The sequence below is a fragment of the Ostrea edulis genome, chromosome 4 (genome assembly GCF_947568905.1).
Source record: "Ostrea edulis chromosome 4, xbOstEdul1.1, whole genome shotgun sequence".
NCBI classification, from domain to species: Eukaryota; Metazoa; Mollusca; class Bivalvia; order Ostreida; family Ostreidae; genus Ostrea; species Ostrea edulis.
In genome coordinates, this window is record NC_079167.1 from 73,000,306 (window position 1) to 73,026,995 (window position 26,690).

A 26,690-nucleotide genomic window follows, 5' to 3' on the forward strand; every position below is an offset into this window, starting at 1 on the left:
CTGGGTTTAGAATCAATTAATCAAATTGTTCATGGTCAGTTATACAATGGAGCTCCCCCATATTCCCTACTGGATAATCACATTGTTTACAACACATGCATTCCTCTGCAGTAGGCATGTCCTCACACTGTCCACAGGAACACCATACCTCTAATGTGGAGATAACTGCATTTGATGCATGATCAGTGATGCTTTCAAGTAATTCTTCCATATATTCAGGCTCAAATGCATATGGAACAATCCCAAGGTTATTTTCTTGTGCCATTCTTGTTTAGCTGTAACCATCTGCAGGTCAGTTTACAAAGGGGTTTGCTGACGTCAGTCACAGAGATACTATCATGGCAGCCTCCATGCGCTTGCAGGAAAATTAACACTGACCATTTAACTGAACCAAGTTTTATGGCTTTAGATGACATTATAAGATAAGATATATGGTGGGTGTATACAACATACTTTAGTTTATTTATTTCACTAGAAATATGTTATACCTGACCTTTCCCTTTAAAGCTGTTCATCCTTAAGTGATGGTGTCAATTACTCTCATTTGAGAATTACTTTCGTTTTGTAAACTTTATGATTATATTCTCTTTCACTTTTGACCGACCTCACGATTTGTTCTTTGATATATGAGCCACCGTAGCTCAGACTAACCTGAAATGCAGCAACAACTTTATGATGATTTGTGTCATAGATAATTTCAGAATATCATTCATATTATTCATATTTAGACTTCAAATGAAACAAAATTAAAATTCTTAATATTACAGGGTCCACGGGATGTATAGATTTGTAAGCGTTGTTGGTAGCATTCAGAACAACACCCCCCGCCCCCACACCCCAACCCCGTCTCTCACTCTCTTTCTAAATCCCAGGTAGGATTTAAGAAATTATAGGCAAGTAGAGCTACAGTCTCAACAGAGACATCTAGTTAGACAAACCTAGTTTTTGTAATATGCGACAGTTTTCATGCAGTATCATTATTTTCTCACTCACAAAGGAGTAGTCCGAAATATCTGACGTTTTCCCGGCTTTTTTATGATTTTGATATTTCCTGGCATGATAAATATTAAAATCATAAAAAAGCAAGGAAAACTTCAGATATTTCGGACTAACAATGGAGTTGATGGTATACAATGAGTATATGTCATTATATAATGTAATTATGCCCAATTTAGAAGGAGAGTTCTGCTTCCAGGTTATCTAATTCAAACTCTGCATGATACTTACACACTAAATAGGAGAGGACGTTCTAAGTTTTAAGAACTTGCGCCCAATCCTTTCGTCTTTAATATCTTGACTATAAAATATGTTCTTCTACTTACACACACATTGAAGATCCAGACGTGCACGTTTCGGTATAAGTTTAGACAGATTAGACAAACTGTTTTCAGATTTCATGTGATTGGAACTTCGTCATTTTTGTCCAGACACACTAGTTCTGTACAGTCTCCATTCAACATTATTAAGACTTTGTGTAATGACAAACACAATGATGGCTGAAGATTTGTAGCTTTCTGGGTGTCCCAAAGTTTTTTCTGAGAGCTACTGATCTGCAGCTAACACAATAAACGATGTACATATTGGCAAATGTTTTTGGTCAAACTTACTATAAAGTTTGGTCAGTATGATAGCATTATAATAATAACAACCATATGATGATAATGAGAACATTGGTAGAAATAACGACAACGAAACGCCTCTGTGAATATGATTTATTTAGTCATACTCGGATCCAATAGTGATACTGATTTCGCCGGGGTGAATGTAGGTGGCGTGGTACCACTGGTTGGTGTCCAAGACAACTGCAAAGAAAACGATGCCAGTTTTACAACAGTGTCCATGAAATTGTTTTCTCTAGAAAGTGGTTCACATTGACGTTGAGATTAATTTTAAATGCGCTATGCAGTGCAATATGGAGTATGGGGAATTGCTTTTTGGTTTTTCTCAAACATGGTTCAACCAAACTGATACTACTGCATGTGTTGAAAATCAGTTATCAGACCTATGTAGCAAAATTAGATAGCAGATTAAAAAAGAACTGATCTTTGTATCGCGACAAATATTATTTAATGTGAAGAAGCACAAGAGCTGCATGGTTCACGGTAGAAAACAAAGAGGAGCATGAATTAGCGAGTCACCAAGGATTGGTTTCTTCTCTCCCGGATTCCGAAATAGACCCTGTTTAAGTACGCCGTGTTATGTTAAGTACGCCGTGTTATGTTAAGATGTTTGGGAGCGCAGTGGAGTGCCCGCTTCCGTTCCTTTCTGATGTCTGTATCACTCACAGCCACGTCCAGTGACAAAACATTTCATAATACATAGAACATGTTGAATATCATCTTATATTATAACAGGTCACGTGTTCTCTTTATAAATGACTTTCCGATTCATAGCACAATCGTTACTGGTAATAATAATATCTGATATCTCTGTATCACTACTTGTAGTAATAATTACTGATATCTCTCTGTATCATACTGGTAGTAATAATTACTGATATCTCTTATATCATTACTAGTAGTAATAATTACTGTTATATCTCTGTATCATTACTGGTAGTAATAATTACTGATATCTCTCTGTATCATTACTGGTAGTAATAATTACTGATATCTCTCTGTATCATTATTGGTAGTAATAATTACTGATATCTCTCTGTATCATTACTGGTAGTAATAATTACTGATATCTCTGTATAATTACTGATAGTAATAATTACTGATATCTCTGTATCATTACTGGTAGTAATAATTACTGTTATCTCTCTGTATCATTACTGGTAGTAATAATTACTGATATCTCTCTGTATCATTACTGGTAGTAATAATTACTGATATCTCTCTGTATCATTACTGATAGTAATAATTACTGATATCTCTCTGTATCATTACTGGTAGTAATAATTACTGATATCTCTCTGTATCATTACTGATAGTAATAATTACTGATATCTCTGTATCATTACTGGTAGTAATAATTACTGATATCTCTGTATCATTACTGGTAGTAATAATTACCGATATCTCTGTATAATTACTGATAGTAATAATTACTGTTATCTCTCTGTATCATTACTGGTAGTAATAATTACTGATATCTCTGTATCATTATTGGTAGTAATAATTACCGATATCTCTCTGTATCATTACTAGTAGTAATAATTACTGTTATCTCTCTGTATCATTACTGGTAGTAATAATTACTGATATCTCTGTATAATTACTGATAGTAATAATTACTGATATCTCTGTATCATTATTGGTAGTAATAATTACTTATATCTCTCTGTATTGTTACTGGTAGTAACAATTACTGATATCTCTTATATCATTATTGGTAGTAATAATTACTGATATCTCTGTATAATTACTGATAGTAATAATTACTGATATCTCTGTATCATTATTGGTAGTAATAATTACTTATATCTCTCTGTATTGTTACTGGTAGTAACAATTACTGATATCTCTTATATCATTATTGGTAGTAATAATTACTGATATCTCTCTGTAACGTTACTGGTAGTAATACTTACTGATATCTCTCTGTATCATTACTGGTAGTAATAATTACTGATATCTCTGTATAATTACTGATAGTAATAATTACTGATATCTCTGTATCATTATTGGTAGTAATAATTACTTATATCTCTCTGTATTGTTACTGGTAGTAACAATTACTGATATCTCTTATATCATTATTGGTAGTAATAATTACTGATATCTCTGTATAATTACTGATAGTAATAATTACTGATATCTCTGTATCATTATTGGTAGTAATAATTACTTATATCTCTCTGTATTGTTACTGGTAGTAACAATTACTGATATCTCTTATATCATTATTGGTAGTAATAATTGCTGATATCTCTGTATCATTACTGGTAGTAATAATTACTGATATCTCTGTATAATTACTGATAGTAATAATACTGATAGTAATAATTACTGATATCTCTGTATCATTATTGGTAGTAATAATTACTGATATCTCTCTGTATTGTTACTGGTAGTAATAATTACTGATATCTCTCTGTATCATTACTGGTAGTAATAATTACTGATATCTCTCTGTATCATTACTGGTAGTAATAATTACTGATATCTCTGTATAATTACTGATAGTAATAATTACTGATATCTCTGTATCATTATTGGTAGTAATAATTACTTATATCTCTCTGTATCATTATTGGTAGTAATAATTACTTATATCTCTCTGTATTGTTACTGGTAGTAATAATTACTGATATATCTCTGTATTGTTACTGGTAGTAATAATTACTGATATCTCTGTATCATTATTGGTAGTAATAATTACTGATATCTCTGTATCATTATTGGTAGTAATAATTACTTATATCTCTCTGTATTGTTACTGGTAGTAATAATTACTGATATCTCTCTGTATTGTTACTGGTAGTAATAATTACTGATATCTCTCTGTATAATTACTGATAGTAATAATTACTGATATCTCTGTATCATACTGGTAGTAATAATTACTGTTATCTCTCTGTATCATTATTGGTAGTAATAATTACTGATATCTCTCTGTATTGTTACTGGTAGTAATAATTACTGATATCTCTCTGTATTGTTACTGGTAGTAATAATTACTGATATCTCTCTGTATTGTTACTGGTAGTAATAATTACTGATATCTCTCTGTATTGTTACTGGTAGTAATAATTACTGATATCTCTGTATAATTACTGATAGTAATAATTACTGATATCTCTCTGTATTGTTACTGGTAGTAATAATTAATTATATCACCCTGTAGTGTTGTCTCCCTTACCGGTTACGATACCTACTGATATCGCCCTGTAGAGATATCTGCCTTACCAGTTATGTTACTTACTGATATCGCCCTTGCTGACGGTGACATTCATTGAAGTACACACATCCTCACACTCAGGGGTCGGGATCAGCGTCCAGGTTTTTTGTCCTGAAATTTGGGCCTGCCAGGATGGACGTTGCACATAGTCCAGCTGTAATTGTTGATTAACAATACTAATAAAAGTCAGATATGCAATTTATGGGTCCTGTGGAACTGGGTGACATGAATTGCTTGTACTGTTTAAGGAAAATGGTCCTACTACTATTCTACGATGTATATTGCTGAACTTTCCTACACTCGATCTCAGTATTATGCTGTTTTGCTATTTCATTACAATACACTTACATTCCATGGTGTGTTTTTTTCCTTCAAAACTTCAAAATGTCAATAATATTACAATACAAAAATATCCACGAGACATCACAATGCATAACCGCGTCCATGTTGTATTTAGGTATTCGGTAGCTGATACAAACACGGACAGTTGTTACAAACATCACGTTCAGATGTAGGTTTAGGCGCTAATGCGCGGTATATAATTTGTCTGCAATAATTGAAATTACTTCTTCATTAGGTGATATCATTTATTCGAACAAGTGATATCACGCTCAGTTACAAGTGATATCCAGGGGCGGATCCAGGAATTGCGGTTAGGGGGGCGCCACTTTATGAGGCAGGGGGTCTGGGGGCTGCCTTGAGGGCCCCAGTGGGTCCAGTGGTCCTGGTGGGGCCCAGGGGGCGAAGCCCCCGGAAGCTCCTGGATTTTACAGATTTTATAGGGCTTGGAATATGTCTACTATTTAAGTCATTTGTACTATTTTCTATCATTTCTAATAAAGTGAATTTAGTGAAATGATGCAAATTTTAAGGATTTTTGGAAAAAATTAAGTTCTCCCAATAAAGTAATGCAAGAAATCAGAAGATTTTGTCATTTATTTCTCCGGGAGTGGAAGAGATTATTGCTTCTTTTATCGTTTAGTACATTTATCTAAACAAGATACCAAGATTTACCAAAATTTGAAGAAAAAAATTTGGGGGGGGGGGGGCCTTAAATCCTCCACTGATATCCGTTAAACGAATGGTGGCTGGATTCAAATCCAATTGAATGGATGACGATTACAAACACTTAATCGGGTAGTAATATCGCTTAACGAATAATATAGGGTTATTGAACTTATATTGGTGAATATTGGCACGAGTTGGCTGTTAAAATGCACGAGCTTGCGAGTGCATTTTGACAGCCAACGAGTGCCAATATTCACCTATATAAGTTCAATAACCCTTTTATTATATAGCTAAAGTATTTAGTTGTTAAATTATATCCCTTTTCACTCAAAATACTCCAAAATAGACGAGAAGTAATCCAATATTGGCATCTAAGGTGAAGGTGTGCAATAACAGCATGCATTTCTTAACTGTTCAATATTTAACCCGTCATTAATGCATGAAGCAAACTGATTTTGTAAATGGAGACATCATAATTTATGTACAGTAAAACATTTTGCTTAAGTAAATATTAAATACCGGCTCTGTCAGATTCGGAGGACCGTCGTCTGCTATTTTGGCTTGTTTTTAAATACGTCGTTACGGTAACGTCAATATTGAACGCTCATACTCGGAATGTTTCGGGCGCATATAATTTACGCAATGGAAAGTTAGCGTTCAATAAAGTCTCAGGATATTGAACGCTAACACTCTCTAGATTTTACGCAGATTTAATAATAGACTATTTATTAGCTATATAATAAATGATATCATTTAACAGGTGTTTTCGGAGACTAGGATTCGAGCCCATGACTGCTGAATCTCTGGTCAGTTGCTTTACCAGTATAAGTATCTGGTCATAAGCAATAGAGCAGTCTGACCACCACACCCCTCCCCCTTAAGACATTTTATCCTTTCAGTTCAATGACCAGGTCATCGCACCAAATTTTGTGGGAAAATGAATCATACTAGATCAGAATTCTGGACCTCTGGATCCTCTTTCATATGCTGTTCCACTAAGCTGTCAGGATGTGTTAATGGCACTGTACACAGAAAACTTAAGTACGTGCTAAATTCCAAACAATCGCGTAAAATCTGTAATTATCCAACAAATTCGTGATTTCCGAATTCTGGATAGTGCTCAATAGGGAAGAGTACATTAGTTAATTAAGGAGGAAGTGGTTTCAAATTCTCAATGCGATAGCTTCCTGGACTAGGATGGTTCGGCATTTTAAGGCGTGTGCCTTCACCTACATGTAGTGCGACGTGGCATTATATACTATGAAACAAGCGAAATCCCTGTAAAATGGAAATAATATTCATCAAAAAAAGTTATTTGCAACGTAATTCTAAAATGAGTTTCAATTATTTCGAAATCGCTTAATTCATCTAAACGTTTCGTAAAAACAATCCGGTCTCAAAATAAACATTTACCTTTTCAAAAACCTCATCGCCTTTCTATTTTTTTATTATTACATATATTATTATTTTTTTTTTTTTAGGAACCGCGACCAGAGAAAAAAATCCTTGCGTGCATGCAACATTTCCTTCGTTAAAACCAATAAACGGTACTTTTCCTGATATTTCTTATGAACACTATTTGCAAAGGTCGTACAGGTGCAATCGATCGTTTCAATCATATAATGACCTATTAATAACATCGAACATGCAGATTGAGAGTTTAAAAATCTCACAACATTCTGTACCAAGGTCATATGCTTTATTCAATGAACTAAGGATGGTTTAAGAATCTCTTTATCAAAATAAACCTACGTGCATAATTCTCCTTTGTAGAGGATCGGGATTTCGTTTTGATAGAATATCACATGGAATTGCAAACCATTATACTTCCCTCACAGCGGTACAATGGCTAAGAACACGCTTTAGATAATGTTTTTCACGACAAATGAATGCAGTTGTACATATCCCTTGTTTAATCAGATTGTATACAGGTACAGTACATAGATCTAGGGAAAATATGAATGTTTAATCCACTTCCTTTGAGAAAGCTCAACTGGGGAGGTGGGGGTGAAAGGCTGAAAAAATATCTATAGTCTCTTTTTGTTATTTTCTCGAACACTAATTGCATGAGCCTCGCACACATCTTTAATTCATTGATATATCAGAATAAATAATCCTTCCCAGGTAGCACAAAACGTTTTCATAACATTGTATTCCTGTTGTAAGGACGTTATCAGAAAACATTACTAACAAAACATTTTTAAAATGTTATAATAACATTTTTTTTCCAGTTGTAAAAATGTTACAAGCAAACGTTTTTCTTAAAGTGACCCAAATCAAAGTAGTGTTTTAAAGATATTCTTTTGAAAATATTTTTTTTCCTTAAATTACATATTTGTCCTTCGTGTTCTTAAGGCCCTTGAACAAGTCGTACTTCCTATTCATTGGTTCTATCCGTAATGTTACAGTGTATGTGTATTTAATCAGAGACATATATTGTGTGCGTGTGTGTTATATGTCTCTAATCTAATCTAAAATACATGTACCACAGATATCGCTCAAGTTGGGTTCGATAATACTTTTGAATAGTATTAAGTCGAACCCGAGCGATGCATAGGAAATACGTGAACCTCCTGGATAGTGACTTTTGGTACCTGGTTTAGAATGTACCAAGGTTTACAGCATACCTATTCACACCGATCAATCTATCGCCACCCTGACCAACCACGGTTTTCTACTCCCCCCCCCCCCCCCCCCCCCCCATTCCGTGATATGCATCGCTGTAAAATGTGATACTTTTCTCTCATACATATACACAAATATATATATATATATATATATATATATATATATATATATATATATATATATATATACATATACAATGTATAAGTGTGTGTGTGTGTGTGTTCCGACGATCGATTCGAATGATCGGTGTTCCGTAGATAAGCGAATTTATGATTGTTTAAGCATTGAATTTAATACTGCACGCACCGATGTGCAGAGGTATTGAATAACGCGCGTAAGCTGGTGCATCAATTAAATACATGTGGTACATTGACAGCATCAATGCAGTGTCCCTTGATTACTAATATTACCCATGCTTGTCATTTCCATGATAATAATAATTATATAACCCCAAAATTTCCTTGTCATTAGACTAACTACAAATTAAACTTGTTGGTGTAACTTACATACTGTATATATTTCTTGGCAACTTTTGGTACGAGGTGGAACAATTAATACTACATGTATATGTATTATTATAAGATGATAAATGATTACAATGTACTAACATGGTGTAACATACATGTGATGTTCCTTGGTACTTTTCTGTTGCTATCTATGCTTTCTATACACATCTCTTTACTATGCATAATTTAACATATTTCACTATTTGTAATCGAAAAGAAAACCGTCGATATCTTCTACCAGACTGATTTCGGCATTGTGATGTCAACGTGAATGTCAATTTTGCATTGTGTTGTTCGGTAAACTGTTTATAATTTGCAAGATATGTATAGGAAAACCAGGTTGGAATGTACGTACAATACATAAAATCTATTTTTCAGGAATGTATATTTTGGATACAAAATAATATCAGGGACGTATATACTTAGTATATAGGTCCCTGATAATATGAAGAAGGAGAAAACACACATGTAAAACGAAAATAAAACTTTCCCCACCATTTCAATTGAGCTCCTCCCCCCAATCGTTACTATATATATATATATATATATATATATATATATATATATATATATATAAAGCATATATAAAGCACAGAAATAGCAATGAACTCTTAAATGAACATAACTGCCCTAAGTGATGAAATATTTAATATAAAGCACAGAAAATTTCACTTTATTTGGATCCCTACCAGGGGTTGAACTCACGACCTGCGGATCAACTTGCTTAGATGGTCGAGCGGTCTAGCGCGCTGGTTACATTCTGCTAGGAGATTCGGTTCCGCAGGTCGTGAGTTCAACCCCTGGTAGGGCGGAAGTGGGTATCCAAATAAAGTGAAATTTTCTGTGATATATATATATATATATATATATATATATATATATATATATATATAAAGTATATCAGATCAAAGTATTCATTTTAGAAAGCCCGACATACGTGGATGAAAGCGCCCAGTCCGGGACCCCCCATAAAGATCCAATCTAGCATGCTGGACTCAGAATCCGCCGGAAGGAAGTACGGTCGGTTGTAGTGCTGACGTAAAACAGTGGCCACTTCAGAATGACAGTTACTCCTGTTACAATGAAAATAATTCATCAACGAAAAAGCAATCTCAACGACCAACATTTATAAGTATTTCGTGAGGGTCGCTAAAGTATTTATTGACTGGGATTACAGCATGCAATTTTGTGAGATGGAAATTAACCATGTTGGAAATGCAATACTAGTATTAGAAATGTACTACTTCTTGAGAGAAAAAGTTGTCCGATAGTGTATACATTTGTTGCAATTTAACAGTAAAATAATGTGAAAGTTTAAGTGTTTTTGATAAGACTCTTTGATTCCAATGAGCTCAGAATGGGGCTAAAAACCTACACGTAAACATGTCTGAATTTAGTACATGTATATCTGTTTGGTGTTTTCACGTGTTACATTGCAGCATATGGCGGTACACTACTTGGCGATCATATAACAACACGTGCTGTGTAATTTACAATATTACAAGGCAATGATTGGTTGGAAACAAAAAGTATGTCCTGTGTCTACATTGAGTTGACTTAGCTGTGACGTGTGTCACTTCCAGTGGGATTCAATACCTATTATAGCATAAAGAGACAGGATTATTACGCACCTGTTACAACAGAGCAGCGAATAAGCCATATCTAGTTAAAATTAATCTGTTTTCCAGTTACCAGTTTGTTTTTCAGTTTATTTCATTATTCCCGTCCTTCACTATGGCCAGGGGCGGATCCAGGAATTGCGGTTAGGGGGCGCAACTTTCTGAGGCAGGGGGTCCCCAGTGAGTCCAGGGCGAAGCCCTGGTGGAAGCCCAATGGGCAAAGCCCCCGGAAGCTCCCGAATTTTACAGATTTTATACGCCTTGAAATGTCTCCTATGTACATGTAGTCATATTTACTATTTTCTGTCATTTTTAATCAGGCGAAATTGATAAAATGACGTACATTTTAAGGGTTTTTGGAAAAAATGTAAGTTCTCCCAATAAAAGTAAATCAATGGGGAAAAAAACTTCAAAAGATGTTGCCATTTATTTCTATGAGGGTGGAAGAAGTTATTGCTTCTGTTATCGTTTACACTTTTCAAAACAAAAGATCACGATTTACCTTAAATTTGGAAATTTTAGGGGTGGGTGGGGGGGGGGGGGGTGGGCGCAGTCACCGATGGCGTGTACAATGTAAAACATTGCAATATTATACAATCTTGTTTAATATGCGAAAATCTTGATTTATTTTCGATAATTTTGGCAATTATATGCGAAAACCTTGATTTATATTCGATAATCTTGTAATCAAAATTTGTAATATAAATGGCAAGAATCAAGATTTATTGCATATAAATCAAAATTTTCGCATATAAATATCAGTTTAGATTATCGAATATAAATCAATATTAACAAGATTTTTTAATATAAATCAAAATTTGCATAATATTGCACCGTTTTACACGCCATACTTCACAACCCAGGTTTACCATTCAATGCATATATTTCTAACTTTGTATGCAAGAACATTGTTCATTTAGGAGGGGAATCCCCCTCTGGTTCTAAAGCATTATTAGAAAATATTCACGCCAAATCGAAAACGACCTAATTTAAATTTGAATTAAAAAAAAACAAGGAAATTGTAATGTATTATATAAAGTCAAACCTAAAATCGAGCCAGCAAGAAATGGGTAACCATTTTCACAACATTATGGGAGTTTGTAAATAACTGTGTGATATTATAGACATTAAGAATGACGAGAATGCTAATTCATACACTTCACGGCCAAGAAAACGACATCACAGTGATTTTTCACAATCAAAAATACAGAATAGCACTAAGCGTGAAAATTCTTGGGTTTTTAAAAAGAATTATGGCTTTGGCAACATTCAGGCATGTAGAATCATTTTATTTTTTTCTTCTCTGTCCCCGCCACTTTCAAAAACAATGCTTCATACCTGACATTAACCATTAAGGTGTATAATACATGTAGTTTTTACTAGCAGCTCTGAATGTGCAATCCATCACGAAATCATAATTTTGTTAAAAAGTAATAAAAAGGAGAAATAGATCGTTTATACGGACACAGAAGTTAAAAAAAAAATTCTATCTTTAATATTTTATTTTCTTAGTCGGTTTTCGTAGAGTTGGGTTTCGTTATTTGTCTTGTTTATTTCCTTGTTTGAGACGTCATCAGCTGTGGGTGAAGTACCACAAATTTTGAACTATCCTTAGCGCTCGGGACCTTCTTTAACGTGCAAACGTCTGTCAAAACACGACACCTCCGTTTATCGGTCATATCCAAAAGATCCGTGTTCACTTTCCTAGGACGGACTCACGGGGACGAAGCGAACGCTCTAGATACCACTGAGCTCCGCAACCGGTTAGTTTGGGTCTGGTCGGTTGTATATCGTGACGTATGGCTGCAAGGCAGTACAGGCGTGACCGGTATCTCATTGGGAGATAACAGTCATGTAAACTTATTTTCAAAAGTGGAGTTCGATTGCAAACTATAGTCATAAAAGGAAAACTATAGTTCACCCAAACGTACTTTATTTAGTTTGCCGGAAGTGAATGAGTCTAGTCGAAAATTACCAACTTTTCTATCACGTACTAGCGGTCTAGTTCAAAGATGGCGGACAAAGTGTGAAAAGTAGTTTGAGCACGTTAACAGATTAAATTTTGAGGAATATATGACAGAAATCGTAAAGAAATGCATGTTTTCAGTTATTTTAGTCGATTTTACTCATTTAGGCCCATGTTTACATTTTACTCTTGCCCAAAGCATAGTAAAATGCAACGAAGTCAGTCGTTCTCCACTTGAAGCGAGCTTAATAAATGCAGTTTAAAAAACTATTCTAAATCAAAAAATTCATAATTTTGGGAAAAGTTTCGAACCCGAAAACATGGTGATCGAGAAACAAGCTGTAGCTAGCAGATTTATGCTGGTACATCTGTGATTCTTCAACGCCATTATCGAAAACTACTTTGCAAAATTGACAATTCCACAATTGATTTGTTGCAGACAGCAATATTTTTTTTATTTCTGAACTAAACTAAAATTCGTTCGCGTGCACTAGTTGACTAGACGTGCGTAAACTAAACTTCCGCACTAGACTATAGTTAACACGCGAACTCCACCACAGTCAGCTTATCCGGAAACGCGAAAACGAAAGTGGAAATCCAAAAAGGTTATCGATAAGAAAGTTCTGCAGCGATGTCACAACTGCAAGGACTCAAAATATTCTTATTTCAGATGAAATCTTAAGATCAAAAACTAAATGTTCTGAAATGATATGGATATTTCGGACTATGCATACTCAATAAACGGTTTATTTAAGAAATAAATTTCATTTTCAAAAACCCACGAGGGTACGTTTTTACGCACTGCACGAAAAGCATGCCAGCGTGAAGCGTTGCAGTTCATACCCTCATGTATTTTCTGAAAAGAAATATATCTCTTTACATATTCACATTTTATTTTCATTTCTGTGGGAGTTCCCAGAAGTACGCACATCAATAATGTAACAAATGCAACGCGTTCATGTGGAAATGGCTATCACTACAATAAGTAAAGACATAAAAACAAGATACCCACGGGCCTTATCAGTCACCCGAGTACTAATTAAAAGTATCACTAGTTCCAGAGGCTATGAAATCTAGAGAAAAAAATCCTGTTCTGAATATCTAAGCTAAATTATAATGTTCAGCAACACTATAAAACAAGATGTGGTCTTAAAACTTTAATGCCTTCAAAAGTGCATACACTGATGAAAGGTTTTACATAATATAATAGGTGTATTAACATAGGACTAATTTGAACCCATCTAGAGTCAAAACCCTCGGTTGTGAGATTCACCATTTTTTGTACATCCTTTTCTGCTATTCCTAAATATGCATTTAGATTTTATACAGTATCAGCAAACTTAAAGAAGTGCTATTGAAACTAAATTGAAACCAAATAGATATTTAGAAGGAGTAGACAGTCCTTTACCAAAATTGTACATTCCATGATCTTAGGGGTAAGGGTTTGGTTTCAGGGTGGTGTCAAAATTATGATGACGATTTAAAGAACTTCTTTAGGTTTGCTGATACTGTATAAAATCTAAAGCGGTTGTAGAGAAAAGTTTTGAAATTGGTCAGTTTTTGGCAATTTTTGCCCCGCCCTTAGGGCCCCAGGTGTGCAGGAGTACTGAAATATACAATTCATGTCCCCCTTGTCCAAAAGATGCTGCATACCAAATTTGAAAAGAATTGGAATAGCAGTTATTAAGAAGTTAAAAATGTTCAATTGTTAACGGACGACGACGGACGACAACTAAATGCAATAGGTCATCTCAGGTGACCTAAAAATGGAAATGTAAATAACATATTTTAAAAGAAAGGAAGTAATGGCTAAATATACCATCCCTGTTATAATGTCTTGTTATAAGGTCCTTGGGCAAAACAAGAATGGATATATGAAATAAAGCTATACTTTAAAAACAAATTCAGAATTTTTAATTTAATTTTTCGGTTGTTATTTGAGACCTCCGGTGACTCTGGATTAAAACGTCCCTCAGGCTATAAATTATGTAGACGTTTCGTTGGAATAATTCTATGCATGTATGTGCATATATACTGAAAAGGTAAACATTGAATGCCTACAAGGAGTGGTGTTGTCCTTGTCAAGCAATCTGCTATATTTTTATGTTTACTTCAAAATCGGAATGTCATTTTTCGAAACTAGCTTGTGATGACGATCTCTCTTTAATTTGGAAATAATTTGATTAAAGTACATTATATGTAGTGTTTGTATAACGTACCCTATGGTGAGAAATGAGATTTTGTTGCAAACTATTTTTTATATTTTATAATTATCATGCATTCATAAGGAAGTTGCAATCGCCGGAGATTTTGATAAAATTATATTTATAGGTCCTTGTGGATTACTTTGGAGAATGAAATGCGCCTCTACCATTATTTATCTCCTCCAGTGAAAAAAAAAATATATATCATGTATTAAGATTACATGAATTTTATCAGTAATAGGCTAAACCCTCGATTACAATTTTCGATGTAAGCTGTGAAACGCTAAATTACATTCCATGGAGAGTAATCTACTTACAAATCAAAACAAAAAATTAGTTTTCGTTTTCATCATTTTTGAAAAAAACAAACATCGTTTGTAGCAAGTGGGAAGAATAAGTAATTTCTACGTAACTGATTAGAAATCTTACCCGTAAAGTACCGAAGGGAGGGGGGGTGTTGTTAAATATACAGTGTCTCTTCCCGGGGTGATCTGACTCGACAGAGTGGCTATATAGCCGGGTTTTTGTAATAAAATCCTATTACATTTAACAAAACAAAACCAGTTTTCCGAGGGTGGAGGTGGTAACAACTTCACACTACAAATTAAAGTTAATCCGGGTTAACCCGGATTAAGTACAGTGTGAATGAGGAGTGGGTCAAGTTGCATCTGTTTAGGCCATGGCAAGATTTTACTGTGAATGAATTTCAAATGCAAGCGCGGATCCAAGTAGTAGGGCCGGAGCCCCAAAAATTGATGGAAAGCTTAGTTTCTATATGTTTTACATCAACTTCGTATTCTTTACCCCGTCTCGTGTAACAGGAAGGGAGAAAATGCAACGGAGCAGACTACCCCCCCCCCCCCCCGGGAATAATCTCTAGTCAGGTGGTCTACCAACCGAGCTATCTGGCCATCGGCTATCAAACTCGTCTGGCCACCCCCACCCCCCTTAAACGTCTTCACACTTTGAAGACATCAACCCAGGATCTTTATCCCTTAGCAAGTATTTTGAGCTTTCGGTGACTGGGACTGGCCGTCCACATCAAATGTAACAGGAAGAGGGAAAATACAACTGACCAGACCAAGATTCGAACCCAGGCCCCCTGGGTGCTCACCCAACTGAGTTAATTCGTCTAACTGCCACATTCCTCCCTCTTTACACGTCTTCACACCTTCAAAAAGGTAGAAAATTGATGGCTGGACCAGGAATCGAACCCGCTCCCCAGAATATCTAGTCAGGTGCTCTACCCAATGAGCCATCTGGTCTCTGGCAATCGAACCGGTCTGACTGCCACGCTCAAATAGAAACGTCACACAAACACTTGTTTCTGTAAATAAGTTGTGACGTCTGTACATACTAATGAGAACACGTCATAACTTATTCACAGAAACAAGTGCCTGTGTGACGTCACCAGGTGTAAGTGCAGTGCCATAGATACAGAGTACGTGTGTTGGGTCGTAGTAAGGGGGGTTCTACACGGAGCCAACGCCCACCGTAACATGGGACCTCCGTTTTCAAGGTCTCATGTAGCTTTCACTTTCAATGTAGGTGTTTGTCGAGGGAACAGTCACTACGTATATTTTAAGCGTCTTTGGTTGGGCATTTTTTTCTCTCAGTCAAATATCAATATTTACATTTCAAATGTTTAAGCCTTTATCATTTTTACAAATTGCAATGATAGCCATTTCCTCACGAACGCAATGCAGTTGTAGAACATGCGGGTATGAATTTTTGATAAATTTTGTACGTCTATTTCAACAGTTGCGAATTCCGATAGAAATTAGAGTAGAGTGTAAATATAAGAAATGAATTTCATTTCTGAAAACACGTGAAGGTGAGAACTGCAACATTTTATGCTGGCATACTTGTCATGAAGTGCTAAAACGCTTCCATATAAATGCTGGCGTGCAACGTCGCAATTCATACGTCAAATCCAAGTGATTCTCTCTCTCTCTCTCTCTCTCTCTCTCTCTCTCTCTCTCTCTCTCTCGTTTCCATGTTCAGATCAAGATATTTGACAAGCTATATTTATGTCTGTTTCATAAATCTGACCAGAAATGAGACAAGAGTGTATTTTTTTTAATTTACCGAATCCACCGAACAATTAACGGATGCATATGACATAGAAATGATATGGTTTAACCATGTGACATAGCAAAGCTGAATAGATTCTTTAGATTTTATAAAAACAAATTAAATCCAATTTTTTTAAGTGACAGTTACAGATTTGTGTATATATATATATATACATGTGTGTGTGTATAGCAATGAACTCTTAAATGAACATAACTGCCTTAAGTGAAGATATATTTTAATATAAAGCACATATATATATATATATATAGTGGTTTGGTTTTTCCCAATTTTTCGAAATTCGTTTGGTTCATTCATTTAGGCCGGTGTGAATTCAATTAGTTTACAAAGTGATTTCCAAAAAATATGAATGCTTTACAAGCATTGGTGTTTTTGTTGTTGTTTTTTTAATTTGAATTCTAATGCGTCATTCAAATAAATATCAAGACATGACTTGGCTGGTTTTTATATGCAGACTGGTAAACCTAAAGTTCAATATTGACAAGGTAATTTTTCCCAATTCACTATCTTACACATATACTTACCATCCGATATACCACGGTTTTTCCCCGGATGTAAAATTGGCTCTCTTTGCTGACATATTAAATACCTCCTCCAGGGTCTCAAATTCTGTTTTATAGGGAAAGAACTGGCATTCTTCTTCGATAGACGACAGAGCACCTTTTGTTTTAGTATACAAGTTTTTAAAAAAATCAAAACTAAAATTCGTCATTGCCGTCCAGTTTGTGGTTGCATCCTTGATGAGAACGGGTACAGCGGAATATGCATATTTCTTGACAAAATCCTCATGGGAAATGTTTCTTTCAATTGGAAACTGTTGGAGATTCCTGCAACAATCACAATTTGTTAGCGGTCGGGCAACTTCCATCGTGAAACCCCCGTTTTCAAAAAGACAACGGGATTCGCTAATCGCTGAATAAATCCACTCGTCCCACCCAAAATACTTCATAGCAACCCCAGCACAGACCGTGACCCCTGCTGTAATGATAATCGACAAGGTCACAGCCAATGCCAATATCTTGGGCCACGAGAAATCCACAGAAGGCTGGATTGTCAAGCCTCCCCGAGCCCTAAACACATGGGCTACCAAATCCTTATTTATGTTCCTCTGGCAGGCTTCATCCCTTAATTCACATAACCTGGAATAAAACCGCTGACGACTTTCCCCCGAGCCTTCGTTGTTGTTCACAATCTGCTCATCCAAATCCACGCTCTTCTCCTTTCTGTTTCTCATTTCTGATTTCACTCCGGCCGTGTTTATTATCTGTGAAACGCGTGTAGATACCATTAAATTTCCCACAATAAACCTTTAATGGTATGCATTGCAGTAGTAGATCTATACGCCACGCTGTTCCTTGTTTATTTCAACACTCGTTACTTATGCGTCTATATGACGACTTCCGAACAAGGAACTAAAAGATCAGTAAGTATTGCTTAATCCCAGCTAACACTAATCGTCACCAGACTCCTAAAGTAGAGAGGAGTTCCGTAAGTATGATCATATCTTAGTTGTCCATGGTTATTTATATACATTTAAACTTAAAGGCGGATCAATATATTTAAAACCCCAGATCCTATCATGCCTGTACGCGACTTAAATTGCGGAAGGACATATAGCGCTATTGCAAAATATGTAAAGCATGAGTCTTTAAATTGTCCCCCAGTATTTTTACGCACACACAGTCGATTATGTGTGTATATATTCGTTCTGCTGTTGATATTCATTGTATTTAATTATTTAAATTCCAAGCCTTTTCTTCTCTATAGATACATTAAAATCTCAATGAATCTATTCTATTTATGCATTTTTTTTATTTGATTCGTATCTTAAACTACACAGTAAAAGTATGAATGAGAAAGGGTGTATGTAAGATTTCAAGCTGAAAATTTTTCAAACATTTCAAAACCTATTGGATTCAACAGTGAAATGTGATTTTCACGTGCTCTTCTCTCTCTCTCTCTTCTCTCTCCCCCCTCTCTCTCTCTCTTCTCTCTCTCTCTCTCTCTCTCACTCTCTGATACTCTGATACTAGTGCTGCCATGTATAACACAAGACATCTGACAGACTTTTGGTTTATTTACATGAGGGCATGAACTGCCTCATGAAACCGTTACCTTATTGTTATTTCCTATATTTACATGTATTTTCTATTCTGTCGGAATACCCAGCAGTACGCACATTGTGTACAACTGTAGCGCGTTCATGAGAACATGTCTATCGTTACAATTTGTAAAGATATGAAAGGCAAAAACATTGGAAATGTAAACCTATGACTTTGGCATTTTATACATGTACGATATGTTCAAATTCAAGTTCATTTATTCACTCAAACCATATTATTTATGGTATATGGAGATAAGCCAAACTAATTAGATCAATCGATGATCATACATGTATACATATGAGCCTTGTTTTGTCATTATATTAATTGGGGGGGGGGGGTGTCATTGAGGAAAAACAATATGTAGTACATCTGATAACGTTCAACATTAGCGTTATGATTAGCGAGCTTGTATCGCTGAGAGAAAGCTATGACAAGCCGTTTTACTAATCATATCTCTCTAACTCTAAGATATATTTCTGATTCTTCTTTGATATCTCCCAACTTAAAAAAATGTCACTGTAAGAAAGAGGTAGCTCTTTCTCACTGAGATATCTTTTTAACTTTGAGAGATATCTCATTGACATCGATGAAGAGATATCTCTTTGTGGTAAAGATTTAAGAGATATTTCTCTGAGTTAAAGAGATATCTTTCTATGTTAAATATATATCTGAGATATCTACCTAGCAATATCTCTTCAAACTTAAGAGACTTCTTTCTTAGCTAAATAGACGCCTCTTTAAGTTGAAGAGCCATCTCTCTGAATTAGATAGATATCTCGATTTTTTAAAGGATTTAGTTACATAGCTTCTTATAGAAATCCCATATGCATACTTTTACTGCTTCTTTGTTCGGATACAAAGTTTTGGTTTCGTCAAAAGATTTTCATTGATTATGATATAAACAGAAGAGTTTACTGATATGATCTTGACTTCAGCTGGTAAATCTCTCAAAAAGCATAAAATTTAGCAGAGAGTATAAATAATGATAATATTAATACATGTAATAATAAGATGGTTTTAATTAGATCTTGCTACTTAATTATGGACATAGCCTAGAGATCCTTTTGTGAAAAATCACTGCTGTAGATTGTGTAGCTAAGACACTTTAAAAGTCATCAATGCAGACAACCTCTACCGATACGAAACTCAAATGTCTTCATGAAGAAAAGCCTAAAGCATACTGGAAATTGATTGATGAATAATTGAGAAAGAAATCATAAACACATGGCTGTTGAACCGTCAACTTGATTGATCATATTTTTTTTCATGAGACCACGTCGTCTAGAGGTTCCTCAGCTTTTATTCTATGTTATCGTGTATAAGTGACTTTTTCATTTTATTTTCATTGCATTTTATCTTCATTTTATAAAGTTTATGACTGCATAACCCGAACTACATACGAGATGTGAGGTCGTTATCTGAGATTCTTATTGGGGTCAGACACGAGGTATATACGGTGTGTGAGGTCGTTATCTGAGACTCTTACTGGGGTCAGACACGAGGTATATACGGTGTGTGAGGTCTCTTACTGGGAGTTAGACACGGGGTATATATACGGTGTGTGGTCGTTATCTGAGATTCTTACTGGGGGTCAGACACGGGGTATATATACGCGGTGTGGGGTCGTTTTCTGAGATTCTTACTGGAGTCAGACACGTGGTATATACGGAGTGTGAGGTCCTTATCTGAGACTCTTACTGGGAGTTAGACACGATGTATATATACGGTGTGAGGTCCTAATATGAGATTCTTACTGGGGGTCAGACACGGGGTATATATACGGTGTGAGGTCGTTATCTGAGACTCTTACTGGGGTCAGACATGAGGCATATACGGTGTGTGAGGTCGTTATCTGAGACACTTACTGGGGTCAGACACGAGGTATATACGGTGTGTGAGGTCCTTATTTGAGACTTTTTCTGGGAGTTAGACACGGGCTATATATACGGGGTGTGAGGTCGTTTTCTGAGATTCTTACTGGGGTCAGACACGAGGTATATACGGTGTGAGGTCGTTATCTGAGATATTTACTGGGGTCAGACATGAGGTATATACGGAGTGTGAGGTCGTTATCTGAGACACTTACTGGGGTCAGACACGAGGTATATACGGAGTGTGAGGTCCTTATCTGAGATTCTTACTGGGGGTCAGACAAGAGATCTGCTCAGCTGATAGATATTTTAATCACAAACTCTCATATCAAATGGACATCATATATATGTACATGTACTATGATATGTAACATAGATGTTAGTTGTTGTCAAGAATCATATATGTTTATTTGCTACTCATGCCCCCCCCCCCCTCCATGTTTTTTTTCACGCTATATCCAAGCCCAGCAAAAATGTTATCTATTTAACAAATTAATTAATGAAAACAAACCACTAACAGTCGAATATTTTGAAAAATGTTCTGCTGAAGGTGTGCGTGTGTGTGAAAAAATCCCCTAAAAATATAAACCAATGTATCAATACATACTGCATCAAGGAAAAGTATGTTTTATATCCTACAGAATGAGCATCGGAATCAATGCTCTATATGAACATCCTCTACAGAATGAGCATCGGGATCAATCCTCGTGTGTCCAAAGGGGTCACTCCCACTAGAAATGTGCGCGACTTCTCTATTATTATTTTATTTTATTTTATTTGCATCTAGGATGTATTTTTCCCCCACCTTTTGTCCTCCCCTTTCTATTGTCACCTTCTGTAGTTTTCTTTCTTTTGATGCCTGGATTGTGTGTGCGCCTATTTTAAAAGTGTAAACTGTACTGGTCCAATATTTGAAGGGTATGTAAATCTGGAAATATGCTTTGAACAATGAAAGTCCTCTGTTTGTCGCGTATAAAAGAAGCAGATCTTTGTAAATTTCACAAACAATAGGATACATCTCCCTCTTCCGAATTATGGTATCGTCCCTTGGGGCCCAACGCAGAGGGGTCACAATCTGTTTCTTTTGGGGTTTTTTTTTGCCATTACGCATTTTACGCTATGGCTGTGGAAAGGATATTCTTCATTTATTCTTGTATACTCCATCTACATGTGGACTCGGGGCAAAATTGGAATAAACTTCCCCTAGTATGTACTAGTATAGAAACGAGGTATAATCTACTCTATTCACCCCCTCCCCCTCTCTCTGGGTAGGGTGTACTGTTGCTGAGGTCCTTGTTGAAGTCCCAATATATCCTTTAATTGTTACATGAACAAAACGTATCAATATGCATGGGATAACCTTAATACTTAGTACTAGCAGAAAACAATGAACACACGTGTCAATATGCATGGGATAACCTTAATACTTAGTACTAGCAGAAAACAATGAACACACGTGTCAATATGCTTGGGATAACCTTAATACTTAGTACTAGTAGAAAACAATGAACAACACGTGTCAATATGCTTGAGATAACCGTAAAACGAAATCGAAGATTCCTCATTAGCTTTCAGTGCTGCAGGTATCAACACCGGCAATACTAAGCATGCGCCTTCACTGTCGTGATGTCTGTAATCAGACACGATATCCGGGGGAATGGTGCCAAAGTCTGCGGGAAATGGCGGGACAAAGTATATTAGAAAGACAGGCCATAATTAAGGTCCGCTATTTGTTGTCGCATGCAAAACCATATAGTCATTTGTTGCGCAATGACGCAAGACAGATTTGCAATTTGGACATAAATCCAAAAGGAACTTCTTTAGTTAATGCAAATTAAGACATTCTCTGTCGGGCGCAATAAATAATATGTCTAGCAATTAGTTTACATAATTGGAGAAAATGTGTTTTTCACAATTTTTATCACCGTTTGGAAAGCATGGATTTCAAAAGAGATTTATTGGGCTTTGATTCCAGGTCCATTTTTACACACCCAAATTCATTATATCCTGGAAAAGAGATGGCGCTAAAAGGTTAATGCTTTTTGCTAAAAACCCCACTGTCGTTGATGAGTCGTTATTCAGAAACAAGATATTCAGTCTATTTTTCATCATTCGGTTTCCTAATGATTTTACTTCAAGTCTTCGATACTGACTCCTTTACAACGGTTAGTACACGGGTCTCATCCCGGTCGGCAGACGGTCATTTAAGTTTCTCCCTCTCGCCTGAGGATCCGTTTTCACTGTAGATTAGACTGGTGCCAGGAGTCTATGAAGAGGTAGTCACTGTTTCCATCACATTTCGACAGATATTTTCTATTATTATTATTAAACTTTAAAATGGCGATTTTTGCCTGACATTTTGGCCTGGCCACCTTTGTGATATCGGTAGTTTGACCTGGTCACCTTTGTGATCAGTATTTTGGATTGACCATTGACTCATAGCGACAGGCTATGGTGCATTACGGGAGTTGCTAGCCAAAAACAAACAAAAAAAAAACAAAAAAAGAAGAAAAAGTAGGAAAAAAATTAAAAAAGCGTCAGCTTAATCACAAGGTATAGATTGTTGTAATAAATACTCGATCTAGCTTTGATGCTTTTGTAACCCATCACCTACCCCACTTTCAAAACAAGAAGCAAATCTATGTTGTTGTTTTTTTTAATTCATTGCAGTATGAAATATTGTCCGAATACCAGTTAACGTGTAAGTAATGTGACTGGTGACCATGACCTAAAAATTGAAACGTCATCATTTGTAAGATACTTTATCTAAAGTCTCAATGATCTCAAATAGCACGACATATAATCACCAAACTATTTCCCACTATAAATGTTAACATGACTTTTTGAATTCAACACAGTAGATTATCCTTACCTCATAATGTGAAGTTGCATTGCTGAAGTTCAAATAGTATTTGAAATATTTCTGAATATAATTAGAAGACATTGACCTTTTGACCCCAATAGAAATACTTGGAGGAGACACGCTTCATATAAAGATTAATTCCTTACTGTGATATAAATTCTCAATATAATTTTGACCTTGACCTTTGGACTCAATAAGCCTTAAGATCGACTCTATGAACTTATGTAACAATCAATTTAGTTTTATCACTCCCTTGTTTGGTATACATAATTTGAGAGAGAACTTTTTATAGGAGATGCAATTTCGATAATAATTAATATTAGAGCCATGCTTAGCGATTGATATTGTAAGCGCAAGATGTTTCAAATTACATAGCATAAAGAATATGCTACTAGCTGATGTAAAATAATGCGTATTTCGGAGATAATGCAGGTATGAATTTTAAGTTTGTATATATATTTTATATATATGGTTTAGATATGACATGTATAAAGGAAAGGTACAGACAATATCCAGGGTATACCCTGAGTATGCCCAGGGTATACTCATGGAATACGAAGGGTATACCCTGGGCATATCCAGGGTATATACAATGTGTACCAAGTGTAGACATAGGACTAATCTGGGTATACTCGGGGAATATCAGAGATATACTATGGTCATATTCTTCCTATCAGCAGTTCCCAGCAAAAAGTGACCATATACGTTATCGACAATGTAGAACGTTTTCCCCTATGATTATTCACATATTATTTTTTTGGCAGATGGACACCGAAGATGATGAACAGTCCTTTGCATAAACAGTATTAGAAAATTTGAATCTAGCCAAGATCTACAGCCCTTTGTCTGAGACTCCGCAGCTTTTTCTAAGGAGAAACGAAAGAATCTCAGGACGAAGTGTAACAGTTGATGAAGCAGAAAGAGATGCATGGCTGCACTTTTCTTTTGATAGAGACGGGGGGGGGGGGGTGTATTAGAATTGAATTTCTTAGAGGCGATCACAATGCCTGTTCGACACATAACGATGCTGCCAGTCTAAGGGAAGTTAGAAGTGTTTAAAAAACACGTAAATTTAACACAATTTAGAAAAAGTGAACCGATGAGCTTCTACCATAGTGTTGAATTTCAATTATTTTATGAAAGGGGTTGGGAATCTTGGATCGGTTTAATTCCCACCCACCGAAGAAATTCGGTAGCTCTATCAAAGGTGCAAACCAGACAGCAAACCGCCAACTTTGTTATGGAGTTTCGAGAGAAATTCAAAGTTATGTTGCCTTGCGTGGAGAGGCGACTCGAACTCTTCAAAAGAATGACATGGATAATGTTCATAGACTGTTTGTCTTGCCCGATGATTGTTCTGTGATATTGAAATCTCTTCAGGATTCCTTAAACCAGGTATCTCAAATTGAGAACATGAGGTCCATCATTTGTTTCCGATTCGGAGAGAAAATGACCAGCGGATTATCACTTTCTGATTTCAATAGCAATTTCGTATTGCGAACAACCCTTCATGTTGCTGCCAATATATCGACAGATGGTGATGTTGATCTCCTGTGGTCCACCGCAGGGTTACAGCAGATCATCGGCCATAGAGGTACTCTAAGCACCTGCTTATCCTTCGCAGGTTGTGGCAATTTCCGAAGCAATTTAGATGGCAGGCCAATGGGATATTCTAAGAAATTGTTGTCGCTTTCCTGACCAATTACAATTTGTTCAACTTTATGCTGACATTGCACATCGTAGGCCAAATGTCCGTTTTAATTCAGTCTCAGCATGCATTGGGGGAGGCATGTGCTTTCCAAGGTCAACATCAGACGCTTTTTAAAAGGATGCTGATCATTACGTATCGACATCTCTAGAGAGTAATTTCATGCTGATGAGAAATAGTTCTTGCAGACTTGAGTTTGTGATATCGCAGGATACACTTTCATCTGATCACCTGTATTCTCGAGACTTTTTGTTCTGAAAAATTTTGAAGAACTACTATAAACCGTTCCGTTGCTGGTTCCTTTTTCACTGCAAACGCTCAAATGCATACGACATCTTGGCATATGAATGTGTAAAGAACTCAGAGAAATGCTAAGACAGTTTCAAAGAACTGGAAATGTGCTTACCACCTGGCAATCTTATCAATTAGAATTAGCCTGCGAAAAAGTGCTATGGGGGCGACCGCTTTGTCCTAAAAGCACAAAATATTGGATTAATCTGGGTCCTGGCTGTTTAACACCTAGCCGAAGCGTAACGGATCAGTTTGGATTTCTGCCACTAGACTTGTATTCCACATCCATGCAAAACGATCGAAGCATCCCCCCCCCCCCGAGATTTGGACACAATCTGAGATTGTTAGTAAAATGATTCTAAGCTCAGATGGGTTACACGATCATTTGGATGCCAGCTACGGCGTCATCGGCAGACATTGCCTTATTGCACTACTTCACGACTTTCACGAAATGTGAAAGGCCGTTAGTTACGTTACATTTGAAGATATTTTAAGGGAGATGCAATCTGATAAGACCAGGTTTAAGACCATCGGTGCTGTGACACTAAATTCCATGGTAAAGCTGTTGAAATCAAAGAGGAGAAGTGAAACACATATGGTATTCCCAAAATTGTGCAGAAAAATAGCCTTCCACTTGAAGATGTCCTACAGGCTGGATTTCATGAGCTTCAATTGAAACGCTTTCCAGCAGTCAAAAGAATGACCGCCACGGAAATATTACTCTGACATGGTCATTTCATGGAGACTTTGGTGTGTCGAATACGATCGACTGGCTCCACTTGTCGCAGATCTGCAAATAGACATGAACCGATTAATTGCCTTAGAAATCTTATCCAAATTACAGTTGGCCAAATTAAATCTAAAGAATCCACATATCAACCGCTAACACTTTACTGATCTACATAAAATTGGTGTGCAATTGACCAATGAAGTGAAAAATCAAGAAGAAGAGAAAGCGGTCGATACTGAGCTTGGTTCAAAA

General features: G+C 36.0%; 1 protein-coding gene and 1 pseudogene across 1 annotated transcript; one reads left to right on the forward strand and one right to left on the reverse strand.

Annotated features, from left to right (window-relative positions):
• Positions 1-1,697: 1,697 nt before the first annotated feature.
• Positions 1,698-18,512, reverse strand: LOC125668331 (uncharacterized). The gene is made up of 4 exons (XM_048902312.2): positions 17,395-18,512; positions 9,925-10,060; positions 4,870-4,999; positions 1,698-1,802 (listed from the first exon to the last, which is right to left on the reverse strand). The coding sequence occupies exons 1-4, from the start codon at positions 18,156-18,158 to the stop codon at positions 1,717-1,719; spliced, it is 1,116 nt and encodes a 371-aa protein (XP_048758269.2). The 5' UTR covers positions 18,159-18,512; the 3' UTR covers positions 1,698-1,716.
• Positions 18,513-24,135: 5,623 nt separating this feature from the next.
• LOC125668323 (uncharacterized) lies at positions 24,136-26,552 on the forward strand (annotated as a pseudogene).
• The last annotated feature ends 138 nt before the right edge of the window (positions 26,553-26,690 follow it).

Coding starts and splice junctions, on each gene's coding strand:
- LOC125668331 (XM_048902312.2), bottom strand. CDS start 18,158: ATGGTATCTACACGCGTTTCACAGATAATAAACACGGCCGGAGTGAAA. Junction 10,061..17,394: donor AAACCGTGGTATATCGGATG/GTAAGTATATGT, acceptor TCATTGTAACAG/GAGTAACTGTCATTCTGAAG. Junction 5,000..9,924: donor GACTGGGCGCTTTCATCCAC/GTATGTCGGGCT, acceptor CAACAATTACAG/CTGGACTATGTGCAACGTCC.